Source organism: Onychomys torridus, chromosome 19 (assembly GCF_903995425.1).
Source record: "Onychomys torridus chromosome 19, mOncTor1.1, whole genome shotgun sequence".
Lineage (NCBI taxonomy): Eukaryota > Metazoa > Chordata > Mammalia > Rodentia > Cricetidae > Onychomys > Onychomys torridus.
Window position 1 is genome coordinate 1,017,971 of NC_050461.1, and position 22,295 is coordinate 1,040,265.

A 22,295-nucleotide genomic window follows, 5' to 3' on the forward strand; every position below is an offset into this window, starting at 1 on the left:
AATTAAACAGTTCACACACGCTTTTTTGTTTGTTTTGTTTTGTTTTGTTTTGTTTTGTTTTCGAGACAAGGTTTCTCTGTGTAGCTTTGCGCCTTTCCTGGAACTCGCTTTGTAGAACAGGCTGGCCTCAAACTCACAGAGATCTGCCTGCCTCTGCCTCCCAAGTGCTGGGATTAAAGGCATGCGCCACCACCGCCTGGCATTTTTCCGTTTTTCTTTTTTGGTCACACATGCTTCACATGCTTATACTGTTAATAAACTATTATAGGCACGGAATTCAGTTATCTTATCTCACATAAAAATTATTATCAAACCTGCTGATTAAAATAACAATATATGACTCAATCCTGCCATTCAACTAATATCTCTTTATTCATTTTAAAATCAGGGTCAAAAGTATCTTCATACTGTTGCATATAAATGGACAGATATCACAGAATATGCTGAATAGAAACTGGAAGTTTAAAAACAATTTTCCAAAAATGTATAAAGTACCTTACATAGTCCATGCTCTGCACTACAACAGCTAAGCATTTATTTTTTAAATTTGAATTAAGAAACATATATGAAAAATACTCACATATAAACCTGTCAGTGAAAAAAAAAAAAAAAGAAATATGCTCAAACAAATGTTCGATAGTATTGAAAAGAAGCAACAGAGGGCTTAGCATACTTGAAAGTGCTTGTAAGCCACTGGAAAAAAATTAAAGTTTATTATCAATAGGTGTTCTCTTCTGCTTCACCCACCTAACCCACTTCCTTGTTCCCTCTGTTACTGACTCCCTATCTCCATGAGTGTTGGGAATCAGGATCTTCTGCACACTAGATGAGTGATCTACCACTGAGCTGCATTCATTGGTGCTTAGTTTGTGGAAACATGTCATTCTATATAGCCCAGGCTGGTCTATTAGTATACAGGTTTTGGCATTTTTTTTTTCTGGTTTGCTCTTTTTGAAACAAGGGCTCATAGCCCTTACTTTGATCCTGCATTCATTCATTCAGTAAATATTTATTGAATATATCAAAATGCCACAAACTGACCAAATAGTTCAAACCGTCAAAAAATTCTCTGTTCTCATATAATTTAGATTCTACTATGGGATGGAAAATGTTCTGTAATAAAAACAACTACATTATTTCAAATGCTCATTCAAACGAATGGAAACATTATTTTACCTTTTCTAATTTGAAAATAAAAGGCAGAAAACTGGCCATGAAAAAATTTCTAAGTACACACAATCTGGAAGCAAGATCTAGTTCTAGGTCAGAAGAATCACTAGCATCAGAACACAGTTGACAAATAGACTTGTAGAGAGGTCAGAGTTGGCTATGTGGTCAGATGCAGCTGAGAAAGGGAAATAAGATTCTTATTCCTGTATAGGAATAATAGGTTAAAATGAAGAACTTGCATGTATGTTTCTCATTACAGTGGAAATACATGTAGGATTTTAAGCAAAAGCATGGCATTATATAACTCACGTTTTTTAAAGCACTATCTGGGCCCCCGGGGTAAGAACATGGGAGAAGACAACTACTATGGAAACAGAACAGGTAAGGGATAGAGCTGGCTTGTATGGGTGAAAGTGGGAGATATGGGAGAGGTTACGTAACAGGGAATAGGCTGGGCCTGAGATGTACTCAACAGGTTTGTTGACTCGAATGTAGAAGGTAAACAGAAATCAAATACGGCTTTCTTACTAAGTAAATGGAAGACCGTATATGACAGGTAAGGATGACAAAAGATTGAGCAAAACAAATGCTCTAAGTACCTACTATGCCCCATCCACTAAAAATAAAATAAAATAAAAATATAAAGTGGTTAAGCAATACATCAAAAACGTTTTTCATCATTACGTGGGACTTTCTCAAAACTGTGTCACATTTGAGGCCAAAAAGCAGCACCTAAAAAACAACTTGTAATAGTTTCTTCTCATAACAGAATGAACTGAAATCAATAGGAGTAGCTATACAAACATAAGGAGATTGACTGATATAATTTAAGACCAGTTAAACAATTTAAATAGACCTAGAACACCTAAGGAAATAAATAATTAAAAGTCTCCCAACCTAAAAAAAGACCAGGGCCAGATGGTTTCAGTGCAGAATTCTACCAGAAATTCAAAGAAGAGCTAATACCAATATTCCTCAAATTGTTCTACTCAATAGAAACAAGAGGAACATTGCCAAACTTTTTATGAGGCTACAGTTAGCCTGACACCCAAACCACACAAAGACAAAGCAAATCAAGAGAATTACAGACCAATCTCTCTCATGAATATTGATGCGAAAATATTCAATAATGGCATACTGAATCCAAGAACACATCAAGAAAATCATCTTGGACACCTTCAGTAATATAAGGAGATACAAGATTAACTCCAAAAAACTCAGTAGCCCTCTTATATACAAATGAGCTCCTACAACTGATAAACACCTTCAAAACGTGACAGGATACAAGATTAACTCAAAAAAATCAGTAGCCCTCCTATATACAAATTATAAATGGGATGGGAAAGAAATCAGAGAATCATCATCGTTTATAATCGCCACAAATAATATAAAATATCTTGGGGTAACTCTAACCAAGCAAATGAAAGACCTCTATAACAAGAACTTGAAGTCCTTGAAGAAAGAAATTGAAGATAAAAGAAAATGGAAAGATCTCCCATGCTCATAGAAAGGTAGAGCCAACATAATAAAAATGATAATCTTACCAAAAGCAATCTACAGATTCAATGCAATCCTCATTAAAATCCCAACACAATTCTTCACAGACCTGGAAAGAACAATACTCAACTTCATATGGAAAAATAGAAAACCCAAGATAGCTAAAATAATACTTTACAATAAAGCAACTTCTGGAAGCATCACCATCCCTGACTTCAGGCTCTACTACAGAGCTATAGCAATAAAAACAGCTTGGTATTGGCATAAAAACCGACATGTGGACCAATGGATCAAAATGAAGTCCCTTATATTAATCCACACACCTATGAACACTTGTTTTTTAACAAAGAAGCCAAACTGTAAAATGGAAAAGAGATAACATTTTCAACAAATGGTGCTGGCATAACTGGATGTCAACATGTAGAAGATTGCAAATAGATCCTTATCTATCACCATGCACAAAACACAAGTCCAAGTGGATCTAAGACCTCAACATAAATCTAGCTATCTTAAACTGAGAAGAGAAAGTAGCCTTGAACTCACTGGCACAGGAGACCACCTCTGAAATATAACACCAGTAGCACAGATTCTAAGAGTAACAGTTAATAAATGGGACCTCCTGAAACTGGGAAGCTTCTGTAAGGCAAATGGCACAGTAAATAAGACTCAGAAAGACAAACATGGTATATACTCACTCATATGTGAATAGTTGATATAAAGCAAAGAATAAGCAGATTGTAACCCACAGCTCCAGAGAAGCTAGGAATTGAGGATGACCTTAAAAGGGATGCAAGGATCACCTTGGGAAGGGGAAATAGATGAGATCTCCATGAGTAAACCAGGGATGGGGGGTGGATTTGGGGGATGAGAACACAAGAAAATGTGATTGTTGAGCTGGGGTAGGGATGGAGAGGAGAGCAGTGAAAGATATCTCAATAGAAGGCGATGTTATGGAGCTAGGGAGAAACTTGGTGCTATGGAAATTCCCAAGAATCCACAAGGACGACCCGAGATTAGACTTCTAGCAACAGTGGAGAGGGTGCCTGAACTGGCTTACCCCTGTAATCAGATGGGTGAATACCCTAACTGTCATCATAGAGTCTTCACCCAGTAACTGATGGAAGCAGATACAAAGATCCACAGTCAAGACCAGATGGAGCTCCAAATGTCCAGCTGAAGAGAGGGAAGAGGGTTTCTATGAGCAAAGGGGTTCAATATCATGACGGGCCAATCTATAGAGACAACTGAACTCATGAACTTTAGAACAACAGCTGTGGAATCTGCATAGGACCGGACTAAGCCCTCTGCATAAGGGAGACAGTTATGTAGCTTGGTCTGTTAAGGGGTCCCTGACAGTGGGATTAGGATCCATCCTTGATGCATGACCTCACTTTTGGGGGCCCATCCTATGGTGACATGCCTTGTTCAGCCTTGATGCAGTGGGGAGGGGCTTGGTCTTGCCTCAACTGAATGTACCAGGCTTTGCTGACTACCCACGGGAGCCCCTATCTTTTTGGTGGGGGTCAGGATAAGGGGAAAGGCTAGTGGGGAGCGGTAGGAGTGATGAGAGGGGATCTGTGGTGGGTATGTAAAATGAGTAAAAACATTTCTTAAATAAAATAAAGTTAGCTGAAGTGACCAAAATGAACACAAGATAAACAAATGCAAAACTAAGCATATATGAATGTATTTCATGTATGAAGGAAGGCATGTACCAGTTTGCACCATTCACACTCCAACAGCCTACTTCTTAAGCAATCAGTTATTCATATCATTTCTATATGCAAAAGCTCATCTTACCTCATCCAAATCTTGGATATAAACTGGCTTTTCCTCAAAGCCAACTGGCATTGGTTCACTATAAGGGATCCGTACTTCTTCGTATAACTTGGTATTCTCTCTTTGAATTCCTTCTGGTAAAATCATCTATAAACATCAAAAATAAAGTTCCAATAATAAAAAATAAAAACAACTGCTCTGGTAAGATTTTAATTAAATTAGAGCCAATGAGAAAATGTTACTGGCTTTATGACATAGTACTGGCAAATAAATCCAGCTAATATAAAGGAAATCTAAATAAGAGAAAAATAAACATGAACCACACCCACAAAACATTCAGGAGTGTGGAGGCCCAAATTACACAGGATCTGAGAATCTGAGCTTCCTTTACCCCGCAGGGCTGCATAAAGGGATGATTTGACCACAGGCACGGTTACCAGGTGTTTACAACTTGGCTGTGCCCTGTTAGCAAGGGGGAGGGCTTTTGCCCCACCCCTTGGCACTATTATAAAAAACCCTTTTGAATAAACTTCTGGCCAGTGGGGTATTGACCCAGGTCCTCTCAAAGCTATCCTATGTTTCTATCTTTCCTCTTGTCAACTAGGTCTCTCTATCATTTCTTATCTCTCTCTTCTCCTCATAGGAACCCTGGTAAAGGTGGGAGCTGGCCTCACACACAGGAGTTGGGTATCTCACACGATACACAGAGCACAGTATATTGATGAAATTAAAGTACACACCAGCTACACAGTATTCTTGAGGACAAATGTACTCTCATAACCCTAAAGTATGAAATACAGTGTAAGTTTAGTCAGTGATTGATACAATGGATACTTATAAATACAAACTACAACAAATTAAATATGTTCTGAATATAGAATATATTTCAGGAACTTAAGATATACTGCAATATCCCATTTTTACTATTTTAACATATAATTTAACATATTGTATACACTGGTAATATACACAAGGACATGAGGGAAAATCTATGCAGGCATCTCCTCAGAAAATACCTGTTTCCAAAAGTGGTTACATCACAGTGACATACCTTGGCACCAGCAATAAATGCTGATGTTTCTCGGGCCTCAGCCTGGGAATCATAAACATGGGGATAATGGATTTTTTCAACCTCCATGTCTCTCTGCCTGCTCAGAACTGGAGTACTTCTGGCATTCATAAGCGCCTGTTCTCTATAAATAAATAAATGAATGAATGAACGAACGAATGAATGAATGATAGAAAGATAGATAAATGAATAGATAAATAAATAGATAGATAGATAAATGAATGAATGAGTGAGTGAGTGAATGAATGAATGAATAAAAAGGCCATATTTTACATTATTCTATTTAAAATGAAGCCATATACTAAAATGAGGCCATTACGATTGTTATTTCAGGTACTCCCATTAAAAACCCAGAATTTCAGGAGTAGTAAATAGGTTTTAAGTATCCAATTGCTAAGTTTACACAATTGTTAGTAAAGATGGCTTGCTACTTTATAACTGTAATTTTGCTGTTATGAATAGTACTTTAAATAATTTTGGAGACAGAGGTTTGCCAGTCGGTTGGGACCCACAAGTTGAGAACTGCTGATTTAAATGAATACATCAACCATTTTCATTTTTCAACTTTTAAGTAACAAAGAAATAAAGCATCATTAAATTGAAAAAGGAAACATGTAAAACTATATTCACGTAGACTTCATGTAACTTAACTGAAAAGCATATATAGGGCAACTGAGATAAGACCACCCCTATAAGTAAAATGTCTTTCGTGAAAATAACAAAGATTTATTCTAATTAAAGAGTGATTGCTTTATTTCATCATAGAAGACAAAGCTGTAAGAAAATCACTAAATTTAAAAAAAAAAAACCTGAAGGAACATACTACTGGTAAAAATCGCACCCTTGTGTGTTTTCAGGTAGACTTTTACTACCTGTGTATCCGGAGTTCCTTAGGATCAAAGGACAAAAGTCCTTCCCCGGGAACTTCCCCATCTTCTCCAGCCTTTTTTTCTCGTCTGGCAATTCTCTTTTCTTCACGGCGAAATTGTTTCATTAACTGTTTTTCTTGTTCAGATTGAATAGTAACTTGACATCCATAATTAGGCTTAGTATTCTCTCCTAAAAATTTTTTACAACTGTCTGTGGAATAATTAAAAAATACAATGAATTATAAATCTCAGACATGACTTGACCTTTATGAAAACCATTTGGCCAATACAAAAATATAACAGAATCTAATTCTCTAACAATTCACTTTTTATACCTGGTTTACTCAATTACATATTTTAAGAGTAGTCTTAAAAACATGATATCTATACAGTATTGCATAGTAACTTAAGAAAAATCAGCAAAAGATTCTTTTTAATAATTCAATACAGTAATGAAACTGGGATCATATAAATTTGATATAACATCAGAACTGCAAAAATTAAATTTCATAATTTTATAATAATTTGTTCATATTATTTTAAATATGTAATTATCAATTTTAGTTTCATTTACCATTTGTGAGATAAAATAGCAATCTGTTATATATTAAATACAACTTTCCTCTAAGTAATTAGCCTTGCTATACTAGGTTATTATACATTTACTACTTTTCATAGCTCAGGATCTATCCACAGACAATGGTTAAAACAACAGTACTGTCCATATTTTTACAAAAATGCAGGAGAAATAGATCAACCAAATCTCATTGTTCTTAAAGTATAAGTTAGGTTTGTATTAGTCACCTCAATATATAGGTTGTTTTTCCAACAGGATTGCCTTCTGTGTTAAATTAAACTCTTTCCAGTCCTAAAGGAGCTAACAGAACTACCACTAAAAGAAGTCAAAGTCAGTAGGCATTTTCAATATGAGGACTCAACACAACGAGGCTATGAAGATAACATTGAATGAGACTTGGTCTTTACTCTGAAGAGAGTACAGGCACAGGTTATTTTAACAATTGACAAAATTCAAAACAGAACAGGGAAGGTATTAAACAAAGCACCAAGAAAACAAGATGCAGTTCAAATTTCATTTTTAGTCAAAGCTTGAAACTTCACAGATACTGCATCCTTACAGGACTTAAGATTAGGCCATTGAATTCTCAATCACATGAAATAAAATCCTATAATGTAGCTTTATTAACATTAAAAAGGAAAGTATGTTTCAAAAATATTAACAATTTGATCTACAATAAGCTGAAATTTTATGGCTCTAACCAAAAATATTCTATTTGTCTTATATACCTTACTTTCTATGTAATATAACATAATTTATAATTAGCTTTCAATGACAAAAAATTCAGATTCTGAAAGCTCTCACATGTACTGAGAACTAGAAAAAGTGAAGTTGTCTAAAAATAAACAATCATCAAGATAAAGATGAAGAAGGATGTTTCAAGAACATGAAAAATGCCCTCCTCTTACCAAAGATGACTACTGAAAGAGTTTGAAGTATAAAACTATACTTTAGATAATGTAATAAATGCTATGTACTAGTGTAATTAATATTTTATGTGAACTTGATAGTAACAAAATACTGTTATATATACTTGTCATCCAAAGAAGGAAACTAAAATTGTAAGAAAATATATGTAACTCATTGAAAAATTTATAAATTATTAATCAACATTTACTACAAGTCTGTAAAATTGAACACAATACATGATAATAATGATTTCTTTAAGTAAGTTTAAAGTTTAAGTATGTTTAAATGCATTACTTTTTTGGTCGTACTATCTGTGAAGACTGACAAGTAGAAACAAAATAAATAACCATAATAGCAACTATCACATATAATATTGCTCAAGAATAAAATAGAAGTTTGTTTTTATAAAACCATATTATGCTATAAAAGAATCTCTTATAATCTTCAAAGAATTGCCAGTGGTCATGTCAGAGGGGCAGCAGGGGGCAACTGAGCTTCAGGAGTTTGGCTCAACAGAATGCAAGGAACTGATGGGTGAACTACACAAGTACCCAAGGGCTTCAGCTCCAGAATGCCTCTTGCTACTGCTGTGCCTTTACATGTTTGCTTCTGCCATTTTTCTCTGGTATCTAACATGATGTGAATGGCTGTGGTGGGATCCCCACTGCCTTTAATGTAGTGTGATTATCTCATGGAAATATCCCTGTTATAATGGGCATTTTTACCTATGAATTATTATAAAAATGATTTCTTCTTAAGCTATACTGTTCAATTGAAGTTATAATGTTATACAAGAATAGTGTTAGTTTAAATAGAATTTTGATGATTAAGAGTTTCTAACAAATTTGGCAAGGGATTTTGACAGAGGTTAGTTTAGGGGGATGATACAGGTAAAGATAGATATCATGTTGCCCCTGCCTGTGGTAGAGTAGGGGCTATAGAAGATAAATAAGAACAAGAAAGTGTCACACAGCTGGGACTTATAAGTTTCTCTTGAGGAGCCATACAGACTATGATTTAGGTTAATGATTAAGGAAAACAATTGAGTCCCAGAGGCTAGACTAGTCAAGTTCTTTTAATCTTGATGTTGGGAGATGTGTTCATGAGTTTTGGTGTGCATCATCACTGAAAGTTTTAAACAATGACTTAAGGTTAGGTTAAGATGGTTTTGTAGGTTAGGTTAAAATGGCTTTGAGGTAGAAAATCTTGAGAAACAATTTAGTTTAGAAAGACACACTTTTAATAGTTGAGTAAGGGACTCATTGAGATCAGTGAACAAAAACAATGACAACTTGGCTACAGCTGGCTGACATACCTTTCTCGCTAGGATGAGCTGGTGAACAGAGGTGATGATTAATTCCTTTTACCCATTTCTGCCCTCAGTTTCCTGATATGATTTAATGAAAAACTGTTGATGAGTCGGTATGCATGCTGAGGACTTAAAAGTGGAAATGACTGCTTTTCATATATAAAAGTTTAGATTTCTGAATTTTTTTATAAGAGTACCTTTAAAGATGAGTAAGAAAATGATAGATTCTTTCTTTGTAACAGCAAAATGTGGTCTGCCAGTAAAAGAACTGGGTAAGAAAAATATCTTGCTTGCTTACACTTTGTTAATCTATAACAAGTTGCTTAGACATGAATGTATATGGGTTCTTGGTGAAAATTTGTTTTTTATCTTTAATATGTAAAATGTTTAATAATGTAAGGGAAATGGAAAACATGATGTTCTCTTTATTTGTATTCATTGTAATTATTCACTTAAAAAATAAAATGTAACCACATAGTAATTTTTATATTGCTTGAAAGATTTTGAAAGAACAGAAGAGAACAAGCAATGCAAAGAATAATAAAATGAACTAAGCTTTAGCCCTTAGAAAAGTCCTCATGTGTCTGTCTGTCCAGCAGTTGGCCTACTCTGTATCTCCTCTTCAGTTTCACTGACCTGCTGAAGGCTTGCCATTCATCAGCACCCTAGGTGGGATCATGACATGTCGGAAGTGTGTATGTGTGTGTGTGTGCGCGCGCGCGCGCACACGCGTGCACCCACACAATGTACACAAGATTGTCAGAAGACAACTTGTATAAGTCAGTTCTCTCCTTTGACCACGTGATCCAGATAATCAACTCAGGTTGTCAAGTTTGATAGCAAACACATCTACTGCTAAGACATTTGCTAGCCCAACTAATTAAAAAATTTTAAGAAAAATAATCTCTCATGCAATATGAAACAAGAGTCTACTAAAAAAAACCTTTTAGAATATGCAAGTTTCCCAGTGGCCTGGCCACTGGAGAGCAGGTCCTTCTCACCAGCTGCAAAAGCAGCACCCACTCACCTCCCCACCTCCTGGGAAAACTGACCCCAGTGTCATGGGCCTAGGAGAGTTATCCCCAAGATCCTAGATGGCCCTTGAAAAACTGCCCTCCCCCTTGTGACTGCCACAATGGAATGACTGGCCCTGCACTCAGAAGAGCTGGCCCCACCTCTCACCAAGGTCAGCAGGAGAGCTGACCCTGAATATTGCCTGAAGGGAGTGGTCCCTGTATAGACACAAACTACCAACTCAACTACCACCTAGGCCCACATCCTTTAAAACTTGTGAGACCTGCTTTATATAAAACACCTACAAGTTTAAATGTATTTCTCATATAGCAATAAAAACCCCACCTCTAAATTAGCTATTGCTTGGTTATGGGTGTTAAGAAACCATTTACTGCTCAAAATATTACCCCTTATAAAGCTTTACAAATGTATTTGTGAAATCCTGATTTTGACGAAAACTTCGTAATAGTTTAAATTTTAAGATTTAACTTAAGTAGTTTCCCATTTTCAATACCACCTAAATATATACTGATCCAATCTAGGAAGTTAAATCAATGGAAAAGTGTAAGTTCACAGTTTTACTTCACATAAATGTCTTTGGCCTGCATTGTGTGTGGGTGTCTTAGTTAGGTTTTCCCTGCTGTGAAGAGACACCATGACCACTGCAACTCTTATAAAATAAAAACATTTAAGTGGGGTGGCTCACTTACAGTTTCAGAGTTCAGTCCATTAACATCAGGACTAGATGATGGAGCTGAGAGCCCTACATCTTGACTCAGAGGCAAGAAGAAGTCAAATGACTCACTGGGTGGTAAGTATCCTGAACCTTCTAATCTCAAAGCCTGCCCACACAGTGACAGATTTCCTCCAACAAAGCCACACCCAATAGTGCCACTCCCTATGATCTTAGGGGGCCAATTACATTCAAACTACCACAGTGGGTAAATTCAAATCTAATTCCAATCTAACCAATCAGTTTTCTCAACCCCTACTTAGACCACTATAGTAACCTGATGATGGACTGAGGTTTCATTGCTTAAATTCTGTACCATTGGGAACTAAGTCAGAGCTGCAGAAAAGAACTTCAGCAAACAGTTTTGTTGCTGCTGCTACACCAAAAATGTAACAGAAATCTGCCTAAAAACAGTGAATGGTTGATATCTAAGATGCATGATTATGTATTCACTGCAAGAAAGAAAGAGGTATATGAATGTCAGAGAAGAACATGCCAGAGAAGACCAAGTTTCTAACAATCATAATGCAATCCCACCCTTCTAAGAATATTTATGAGGATTAGAAGAAATACATAAGTAATTTTGGATTTAAATCAAAGCTGTTTTCATTGGGCCCTTTTAGTGCCATCACCAGGGGGGAAAAATGACATGACCTAAATAGAAAGTAAGCATAGAGAAGTCAACATAGATAGATATTAAAAGTATATAATTCCACGTGCTCTTATGATTTTAAAAAAATTCCAATTAATAAGGCTGGCAAGGTAAATTTGACTAAAGGTTTCAAAAAATTTCATTTTCAATTTGCTATGTAAAACCTAAGTCTGACAGCCCTGTGGTAAGATGTCTCAGGTAGCTTTTATTTTATTATTTTGTTTCTGTCCCTAATCTGGGGTTGGTTTAAATACATACAATACATGATATTCCAGGTGTCCTATTTTCTAAGTGTGATAGTAACTTAGCAGTTGTGAAGGTGACTGTCATTGTTCTAACCTGCATACATGAGAGTTTATAGGGCATTACTATGAGGTGTTAAGTAAAAGGCTTAAATGGTATTATTGTTATCTCTTCCCCCTCTTTCTCTCTCTCTTCCTCTCCTCCCCTCCCTCCTTCCCTCTCTCCATGTGCTAGCATGTGTGCATGTGCATGTGTATAAAACAAACAATGGAATAATATTTTAATGAGTAGTGAAACTACCTAAGTACATGCCAAGTATTTGCTGTATTGTAATTTATCTTTACCAGGTTTGAAAATTTTCAAAATCAAAAGTCAGAGGCAAACTATAACAGTCCCGGGTACACAGTAAATTATATATATATATATATATCTCCACACTTTTGAAAATTCTTCTGTATTGTTTAACATATCACACACACACACAAAGATGCTATGCCCAAACATTAATATACCCTATTTGTGTCTCTTATGTATGTTCCACGATCTGCTATGTCTCAATTTTATATAAAAGAATGGCATCAGTAATACTACCAACCAAAGACAAAGAAAGCACAATTATATTTAAAAGGTTTGTTAACCAGCAAATCTCCTTTCAAAGTTTATTTATTCTTGAATTTCACAGAGCTATAAAGAAATACGATCTTGTCAAGGCCCCATTTCTCTCCTCAAACTTTCCCCAGAGCCTTCCAAACACAACCCACCTCCAAACTTCAAGTTTTTCAGATAACTCACTAAGTCCAGTAAATACTGCCCCAATGTGCATGGATTTTTTTTTTTTTAAGGAATTACAATTACTACCAGACTTTTACCTTGAAGAGCATGAAACTTATGATCAGTTGAGGAATTAAGAAATCGATCTACAATTGTAATCCTGTTCTGGAGGAGCTTCTCAATCAGATCAAGTCCTTCAGGTCCCAGCAATTCAAAAAGCTTTAAAAAAAAATAACAAAATGAAATTTTACACATTAAAATCCCTTACAACAAAAAAATGAGGTCAAGCTGGTCATATGCAGTACACAATATTTTAAAAAGTAATCAATTTGTAAAAGAAAATTCGTTATCTACCATGGTAAAGAATGTCTAGTAGTTTTATAAAGCTTACTTATGATAATATAATAAAGATCATTATTCTGTTTTTAAAAACAACTATATTTTGATATATAACTTCATTCCAGAATTGTTATTCTTAGTTTTCTCTGGTATAAACAAAAGAAATTATAAAATTTAATTTACTTTTCAACATTTTTCTGGATTTTACAAAGACTGTAAGTTACTAGCTACCAAAAAGCTTACTACGACAGCTGTCATCTTATAAAGTTAAAAGAAGATTAGAACATTTTCATCAATCATGATAAGCTATCAAAGCTTACAGATATTTACAGAATAAGTCAAAAATCTAAAACACAGTTCAGAAAAGTTCTCATGCATAAATATATTACTTTCCTATGCAGGAGCTGTCAAAGATTAAGTTGGTTTCAGTCATGGAAAAAGAAGAAAGGTTAGGATTCAAAGCCTTCAATTAGTTCACAATATGGTATGCCTCTTCTAGAAAAGATTCAGGCTCCTGGGCTATATTTGGTTAGGAGACTTTTAATGATTGATTCTATTTCCTTAGGGGTTACTGGACTACTTAAATGGTTTATCTGGTCTTGATTTAACTTAGGTATGTGGTACCTATCCAGAAAATTATCCATTTCCTTTAGATTTTCCAGGTTTTTTTGGAGTACAGGTTTTTGAAGTATGACCTGATGATTCTCTGGATTTCCTCATTGTCTGTTGTTATGTCCCCCTTTTCATTTCTGATTTTGTGAATTTGGATGCTCTCCCAGTTGTTAGTTTGGATAAGAGCTTGTCTATCTTGTTGATTTTCTCAAAGAACTCACTCTGTTTCATTAATTTTTTGTATTGCTCTCTTTGTTTCTTTTTTATTGATTTCATCTCTCAATTTGATAATTTCCTGGCGTCTATTATTCCTGGGAAACTTTGCTTCTTCTCGTTCTAGAGCTTTCAGTTGTGCTATTAAGTCCAGTGTGAGATTTCTCCAACTTCTTTATGTGGGCATTTAGTGCTATGAATTTCCCTCTTAGAACTGCTTTCATAATGTCCCATAAGTTTGGGTATGTGGTGTACTCATTTTCATTGATCCCTGACCTCAAGCTCTACTATAGAGCTACAGTAATAAAAACAGCTTGGTAATGGCATAAAAACCGACATGTGGACCAATGGAATCGAACTGAAGACCTTGACATTAACCCGCACACCTATGAACATATAATTTTTGACAAAGAAGCCAAAAATGTACAATGGAAAAAAGAAAGCATCTTCAACAAATGGTGCTGGCATAAATGGATGTCAACGTGTAGAAGGCTGCAAATAGATCCATATCTGTCACCATGCACAAAACTTAAGTCCAAGTGGATCAAAGACCTCAACATAAATACAGTTACTTTGAACCTGATAGAAGAGAAAGTAGGAAGTAGTCTTGATCGCATTGGCATAGGAGATCACTTTCTAAACATAACACCAGTAGCACAGACACTGTCAACAAGACAAAGTGACAGCCTACAGAATGGGAAAAGGTATTCACCAACCCCACATCTGACAGAGGGCTGATATCCAGAATATATAAAGAACTCAAGAAATTAGACATTAAAATGCCCAACAGTCCAATTAAGAAATGGGATATAGAACTAAACAGAGAATTCTCAACAGAGGAAGTTCAAATGGCTGAAAGACATTTAAAAGGAATTGCTCAACATCCCTAATTATCCTGGAAATGCAAATCAAAACGACTCTGAGATACCACCTTACACCTGTCAGAATGGCTAAGATCAAAAACACAGAAGACAGCTTATGCTGGAGAGGATGTGGACAAAGGGGAACTCACTTCCACTGCTGGTGGGAATGCAAGCTTGTACAGCCCACTTTGGAAATCAATATGGCGCTTCCTTAGAAAATTGGGAATCCATCTCCCCCAAGACCCAGCTATACCACTCTTGGGTATATATACAAGAAATGCTCAATCATGCCACAAGAGCATTTGCTCAGCTGTGCTCATATCAGCATTGTTTGTGATAGCCAGTACCTGGAAACAACCTAGATGCCCTTCAACTGAAGAATAGATAAAGAAAATGTGGTACGTATACACAATGGAGTACTACTCAGCAGAGAAAAACAATGACATCATGAGGTTTACATGCAAATGGATGTATCTAGAAAAAAAATCATTCTGAGTGAGGTAACCCAGACTCAGAAAGACAAACATGGTATGTACTCACTCATAGGAGGATACTAGATGTAAAACAAAAGATGACTAGACTGCTACACAACTCCAGGGAAGCTACCTAGAAAACAGGACCCTAAGAAAGACACAGGGATCACCCAATGACAGAGAAATGGATGAGATCTACATGAAAAACCTGGACGTGAGTGGGGATAATGAAGGGCAAGGTTCGAGGGAAAGAAAGCTTAGGGGAGCAGGAGATCCCAGCTGGATCAAGAACAGAAAGGGAGAACAAGGAAGAACAGACCATGATAAATGAAGACCACATGAGAACAGGAAGAAGCAAAGTGCTAGAGAGGTCCCCAGAAATCCACAAAGATACCTCCACTGTAGACTACTGGCAATGGTCGAGAGAAAGGCAGAACTGACCTAGTCTGGTGATCAGATGGCCAAACACCCTAATGGTCGTGCTGGAACTCTCATCCAATAACTGATGGAAGTGGATGCAGAGATCCTTGGCCAGGCCCCAGGTGGAGCTCCAGGAGTCCAATTGTCGAAAAAGAGGAGGGGCTATGAAAGTGTGAATTGCTGAGACCAAGATTGGAAAAGCACAGGGACAAATAGCCAAACTAATGGAAACACATGAATGAATGAACCAAAAGCTGAGGAGCCCTTAACTGGATCAGGCCCTCTGGATAAGTGAGACAATTGAATAGCTTGAACTGTTTGGCAGGCATCCAGGCAGTGAGACACGGACCTGTCCTTAGTGCATGAGCTGGCTGTTTGGAACCTGGGGCATATGCGGGGACACTTTGCTCAGCCTGGAAGGAGGGGACTGGACCTGCCTGTACTGAACTACAAGGTTGAGATGAATCCCCAGGGGAGTCTTTGCCCTGGAGGAGATGGGAATGGAGGGGAGGAGCTTAGGAGAAGGCCAGGGTGGGGGCTGGATGGGGACGGACAGGGGAGCCCATGGCTGATATGTAAAATTAAAACACAAATATTAAAAAAAAAAAAAAGAAATGATTCAGGCTTCCTTAAGTATGAGCTGAAAATGACATACATATACTACTTCCTTTTAAAAAATCTTACACTCTGCACTCCATGTGAGAAAGAGAAATTAACCAAAAAATTTGTTGTTAAAGAATCCATACACAAAATCATAAGACAAAACTCATGTTGAGTATATATGATTTATTAACTATAAAGTATTTTGCTGTTTAATAGTAATATAAGCAAAAGGAAAATAAGATGAATTATGAATGATCCTGTCTTATCAACTCTAAAGGTATCAACAGTATATAAACATTTATTATATATCAAAACTATGATTAGCAGCAATCCTGTAAGAAGATTTGGCCTAACAAACATTTCAAATTCAAGAAATAACATTATTTGATTATATAAAATCTAAACTTAGGAAATTTATAGAAATTATCCAAGGTTATTTAGATAAGAGAAAAGCAAAGTTTGAAATGATAACTATATGCATCTAAATATGAGTAAAATATTTGAGAGAAAACTATTGTGATATGCAAAGAACAGAGATACACTGTTCAACCATCAGGGTCTAGAGGAGTATGTCTAAATCACAGAACTAAGGGGTGAGCACAGGTTTCAGGTCAACCTGGGTTACATAGCAAGGTCCCCTCCTCAGAAAAAAAAGATCAGGTTTTTTTGTTAGTGATGATGACATACTGAAGTTAAACTTCCTTCAAATGCTAAGATTTTTAAAACCTCAAGGGCTAGCTGGACATCTCATAAATAGTTAACATAGGACAAGAATAAATCCCCATAATAATTCTAAGTAACTGAAAGAAATACTGGCATGTGAAAAGCTAAAGACAAACAAACAATCAGGAAAAAATTAATGGGGGTGGATAGTGGAGAGGAAGGAGAGAAAACAGCAATCAGGCTGAAATAAATGAATAAACAAATAAATTAAATAAAAATTAACACAGGATCCTGTCACCTGATCCCAGGCCACATATCTGGCAAAAGCATCCTCTCCCCCCAGACACCAGGCCAGCATCCTGAACACCAGCAGGTAAGATCACCGCCAAGGTGCCTGCCCAGCATAATCCCCACTGCCCCTCCTCTCCTCTTCATCACTTCCTGGTCCACATCTCTGGATGAAGCCTCCTCTTTCACCACAGGACAAAACAGCATCCTGAACCCCAGGTAATACTGCCCCCAAACCTGCTCAAGCTGGCCAGAAATAACTCCAATACCCACCTCCTCTCCTCATTACCATAGACCAGTCCACACCTGTGGCAGAAACCTTCCTTCCCATCAGAGAACAGGCCAGCTCCCTAAACCCTACTTAACCCCCACCTGCTCCTCCCAGCATAACCCCAAGTGCCTCTCCTCTCCTTGTCACCACATCCCACCCCATACCTTGGTTACAAGTCTTCTCTTCTCTGGGGAACCAAGAACAGATCCTGATCCCCAAAGGCCAGACCACCATGCTGAATCCTAAAGACTAGGCCAACTACATGAAACCAGGCAGAAGCCTCCTACCTACCAGAAGCAAGGCCAACATCTGAACCCCAGAGGACCCTGGCCCAGACCAGAGGTCACACACAACATAACCAGAATATCAGCCCCAAACTTAGGTAGCAACCCCCATCTGGACCAGAGACTATGCAGGCCATCAGAAGTCCAGCCACCAATGTGGGCAGAAACCCTCTCTATTCAACCACAGGGAGTAAACAAAAACTAAAGAAGAAAACACCCAGAAATTGACAACTATACCTATAATCACTCCAAATCCAGATTCCTATACATAGTGCAAGAACACAAACAACAATGGCTAGGGCAGTATGTCATCACCAGAGCCCAGCCACCCCACTACAACAAGCCCTGAATATTCCAACACAGTGGAAGCACAAGAAAATGATACTGAAACCAACTTTATGATGATGATCGAGGTCCTTAAAGAAGAGATTAAATATTCCCTTAAAAGAATTGAGGAAAAGACAACAACAACCAAAAAAAAAAAAAAAAAGGAGGAAATCAACAGACCCTTAGAGAATGCCAAGAAAGCCAAGAAAAAACAAACACGTGAAGGACACTAAGACATGAAAACTGAAATAGAAGCAATAAAGAAAACAAAAACTGAGTCAATTCAGGAAATTGAAAATAAAAGTAGGCATCACCAACAGAATTCAAGAGATGGAAGAAAGAATCTCAAACATTGACGATATGATAGAATAAATAAATTCATCTGTAAAAGAAAAAAAAAGTCAGATCTAAAAACCTCCTAACACAAAACATCCAGGAAATCTGAAACACTATTAAAACATCAAATCTAAAGAATAATAGGAATAAAAGAAGGAGAATAAACCCAACTCAAATACCCAGAAAATATATTTAACAAAAACGCAGAAGAGAAATTTCCCAACCTAAAGAAGGAGATGCCTATAAAGGTACAAAAAGTTTACAGAACATCAAACAGATTGGATCGGAAAAGAAAGTCCCCTTGTCACATAATGATCAAAACACTAAACATACAGAAGAAAGGAAGAATATTAAAAGATGCAAAGGAAAAAGGCCATGTAACATATGAAAGCCAGAAGAACCTACAGGATACTTTGCAAAATCTAAGAGAAGATAGACGCCATCTAAGACTACTACAGCCAGCAAAACTTCCAATTACTATACATGGAGAAAACAAGGTATTTCATGACAAAGTCAAATTTAAACAATATCTATCTACAAATCCAGCCCTACAGAAAGGCATTGGAAGGAAAACTCCAACACAAGTAAGTTAACTATACACCCATACAAACACAGGCAATAGATAATCTCACAACAGCAAAATTCAAAAAAGGGACACACACACACACACACACACACACACACACACACACACACTACTACCACCACCACCATCAACAACACAACAGGAAAAAACAATCAATGGTTATTAATATCTCTCAATATGAATGGACTCTATTCCCCAATAATAAAAAGACACAGACTAACAGAACAGATACAAAACCGGGTCCATCCTTCCACTGCAAATATGAAATACACATAAACAGCAAACATAGACACTACCACAGAGCAAAGGGATGAAAAAAGATTTTTTTTTTTCTTTTTCTTTTCTTTTGGTTTGTTTGTTTGTTTTGTTTTGTTTTTTGAGGCAGTTTTTCTCTGTGTAATTTTGATGCCTGTCCTGGATCTCTCTCTGTAGACCAGGCTGGCTTTGAACTCTCAGAGGTCCACCTATCTCTGCCTCACAAGTTCTGGGATTAAAGGCGTGCGCCACCACTGCCAGGCTAAGATTTTCCTAACAAATGGAACTAACAAACAAGCAGGTGAAGCTATACTAATATCTAACAAAATAGACTTCAAACTAAAATTAATGAAAAGAGATAGAGAAGGACACTTCATTAAAGGAAAAATCACCAGAATGATGTCTCAATTCTGAACATCTATTCCCCAAATGCAATGGTACTTACATTTGTAAAAGAAACATTACTAAAGCTTAAATTACTAAAGCTTGAATACCACACATTAATAGTGGTAGACTTCACCACCCTGCTCTCACCAATGGACAGGTCATCCAGACAGAAACTAAATATAGAAATAATGAAGCTAACATACATTAAGGCTCAAATGGCCCTAACAGTTATCTACCTAACATTTCACCTAAACACAAAGAATATACGTTCTCCTCAGAACCTCATGGAACCATATACTAGGTCACAAAACAAGTCTCAAATGATACAAGAAAACTGAAGTAGCCCCCTGTATCTCATCAGACCACCGTGGATAGAAGTTGGATTTCAAAAACAGAAACCACAAAAAGACTACAAACTCATGGAAACTGAACAACTCTCTACTGATTTACCACTAGGTCAAGGAAGAATTAAGGAAAGATATTAAAGACTTCCTAGAATTAAATGAAAATGAATGCAAAACTCACCCAAATTTATAGGACACAATGAAAGCAGTGCTAACGCCTGCATTAAAAAATTAAAAAATTAAAAAATTCTCATACCAGTAACTTAACAACACACCTGAAAGATCAAGAACAAAAAGAAGCAGAAACACCCAAGAGTACTTAGTAGGCAGCAGTAAATAATCAAACTCAGGGCTGAAATTAGAGAAATAGAAACAAAGAGAACAATAATAATAATAATAAAAAAAATCAATGAAACAAAGAGTTGGTTCTTTGAGAAAAAACAATAAGCTAGACAAATCTTTATCCAAACTAACCAAAAGGCAGAGAGAGAATATCCAAATTAACAAAATCAAAAACAAAAAAGGTGGACATAACAGACACCTAGGAAATACAAAGAATCCTTAGGTCATAATTCAAAAACCTGTACTCCTCAAAATTGGAAAATCAAAATGAAATGGTCAAATTTCTTGATAAATATCACTTAAATAGTTAAATCAAGATAAGATAATCAATTTAAATGGAGCTATATTCCCCCAAAGAAATAAAAGCAGTCATTAAAATTCTCCAACTTAATATTCCCAACTAAAAAAAAGACCAGAGCCATATGTTTCAGGTCAGGTATTAGACCAGACCACCAAAAAAGAGCTAATACCAATACTCTTCAAATTATTCTGCAAAGCTCAAACAGAAGGAACATTGCTAAATTCATTTCATGAGTCTACAGTTACCCTGATATCCAAACCACACAAAGACTCAACAAAAAAGAGTATATAGATCAATTTCCCTCATGAACACAGATACAAAAATACTCACTAGAGTACTTGCAAACAGAATCCAAGAACATCAAAAAGATCATCCCACACAATCAAGTGGGCTTCATCCCAGAGATATAGGGATGGTTCAACATATGAAAATCTGTCAATGTAATCCACCAAATAATCAAACTGAAACATACAAAACAAACAAAATGATCATCTCATTAGATGCTGAAAAAGCCTTTGAAAAAATCCAGTACCACTTCTTCATGATTAAAAGTCTAGGAGAGATCAGGGATATAAGAGACATACCTAAAAAAAATAAAAGCAATATTCAGCAAGCCAATAGCCAACATCAAATTAATTGGAAACCCAAAGTGACTCTACAAAAATCAGGAACAAGATAAAACTGTCCACTCTTTGTATTTTGGTTCAATATAGTACTCGAAGTTCTAGCTAGAGCAATAAGGCAACTAAAGGAGATGAAGGGGATACAAATTGGATAGGAAGAAGTCAAAGTATCATTATTCCCAGATGATATGACAGTATACATAAGCATCCTCCAAAAATTCTACCAGGGAATTCCTACAGCTGACAAACACCTTTAGTGAAGTGGCTTAATATAAGATTAATTCAAATAAATCAGAAGTCCTCCTATATACAAACAATAAAAGGGCTAAGCAAAAGATCAGGGAAACAACATCCTTTACAATAGCTACAAATAATATACAATATCTTGGCATAACTCTAACCAAGCACATGAAGGACCTGTATGACAAGAACTTCAAATCTTGGAAGACAGAAATTGGAGAAGATATCAGAAGATGGAATGATCTCCCATACTCATGAATTGAAAGGATTAACATAGGAAAAATGTGCTATCTTATCAAAAGCAATCTACAGATTCAATGCAATCCCCATTAAAGTATCAACACAATTTTTTACAGACCTTGAAAAAATGGTATTCAATTTCACATGGAAAAACAAAAAACCCAGAATAGCTACAACAATCTTGTACAATAAAAGAATTTGCAGCAGCATCAACAGCCCAGATTTCAATCTCTACTACAAAGATATACTAATAAAAAAAGCCTGGTACTGGCATAAAAACAAACAGGTAGATTAATGGAATCAAATCAAAGACCCAGATGTAAATCCACACACCTAAAAAAAGCATATTCAACCAATGGTACTAGTCTAACTGGATGTCAGTATGTAGAAGAATACAAATAGATACATATCTACTGCCCTGCACAAAACTATAGTGATATTTTATTTGTATTGAAATGTGATTTTATTTGTATGTCAATAAAGTTGCCTTGAGGTCAGAGCAAGCCAGAGCAGAAGCCGAGCAGTAGTGGGGCACGCCCTTAATCCCAGCACTTGGGAGGCAGAGCTAGGCGGATCTCTGTGTGTTCAAGGACACAGCCAGCATAGCAGACACACGCCTTTAATTTCAATACCAACCATAGAAGACCTGGAGGTCTGTACAAACAGGCAGTGACGAGGAGGTCATGTGGCTGG

General features: G+C 36.4%; 1 protein-coding gene across 3 annotated transcripts in view; it reads right to left on the minus strand.

The window, feature by feature from the left end:
• Positions 1 to 22,295, minus strand: part of Ascc3 (activating signal cointegrator 1 complex subunit 3) — a 310,799-nt gene that overhangs the window by 224,356 nt on the left and 64,148 nt on the right. For all 3 annotated transcript variants that reach the window (XM_036168670.1, XM_036168671.1, XM_036168672.1), the window contains 4 exons: positions 12,691 to 12,811; positions 6,388 to 6,595; positions 5,498 to 5,639; positions 4,468 to 4,593 (listed from right to left, as the gene is read on the minus strand). In XM_036168670.1, coding sequence (XP_036024563.1) covers positions 4,468 to 4,593; positions 5,498 to 5,639; positions 6,388 to 6,595; positions 12,691 to 12,811 — 597 coding nt within the window. The remainder of the gene's footprint in view (positions 1 to 4,467; positions 4,594 to 5,497; positions 5,640 to 6,387; positions 6,596 to 12,690; positions 12,812 to 22,295) is intronic.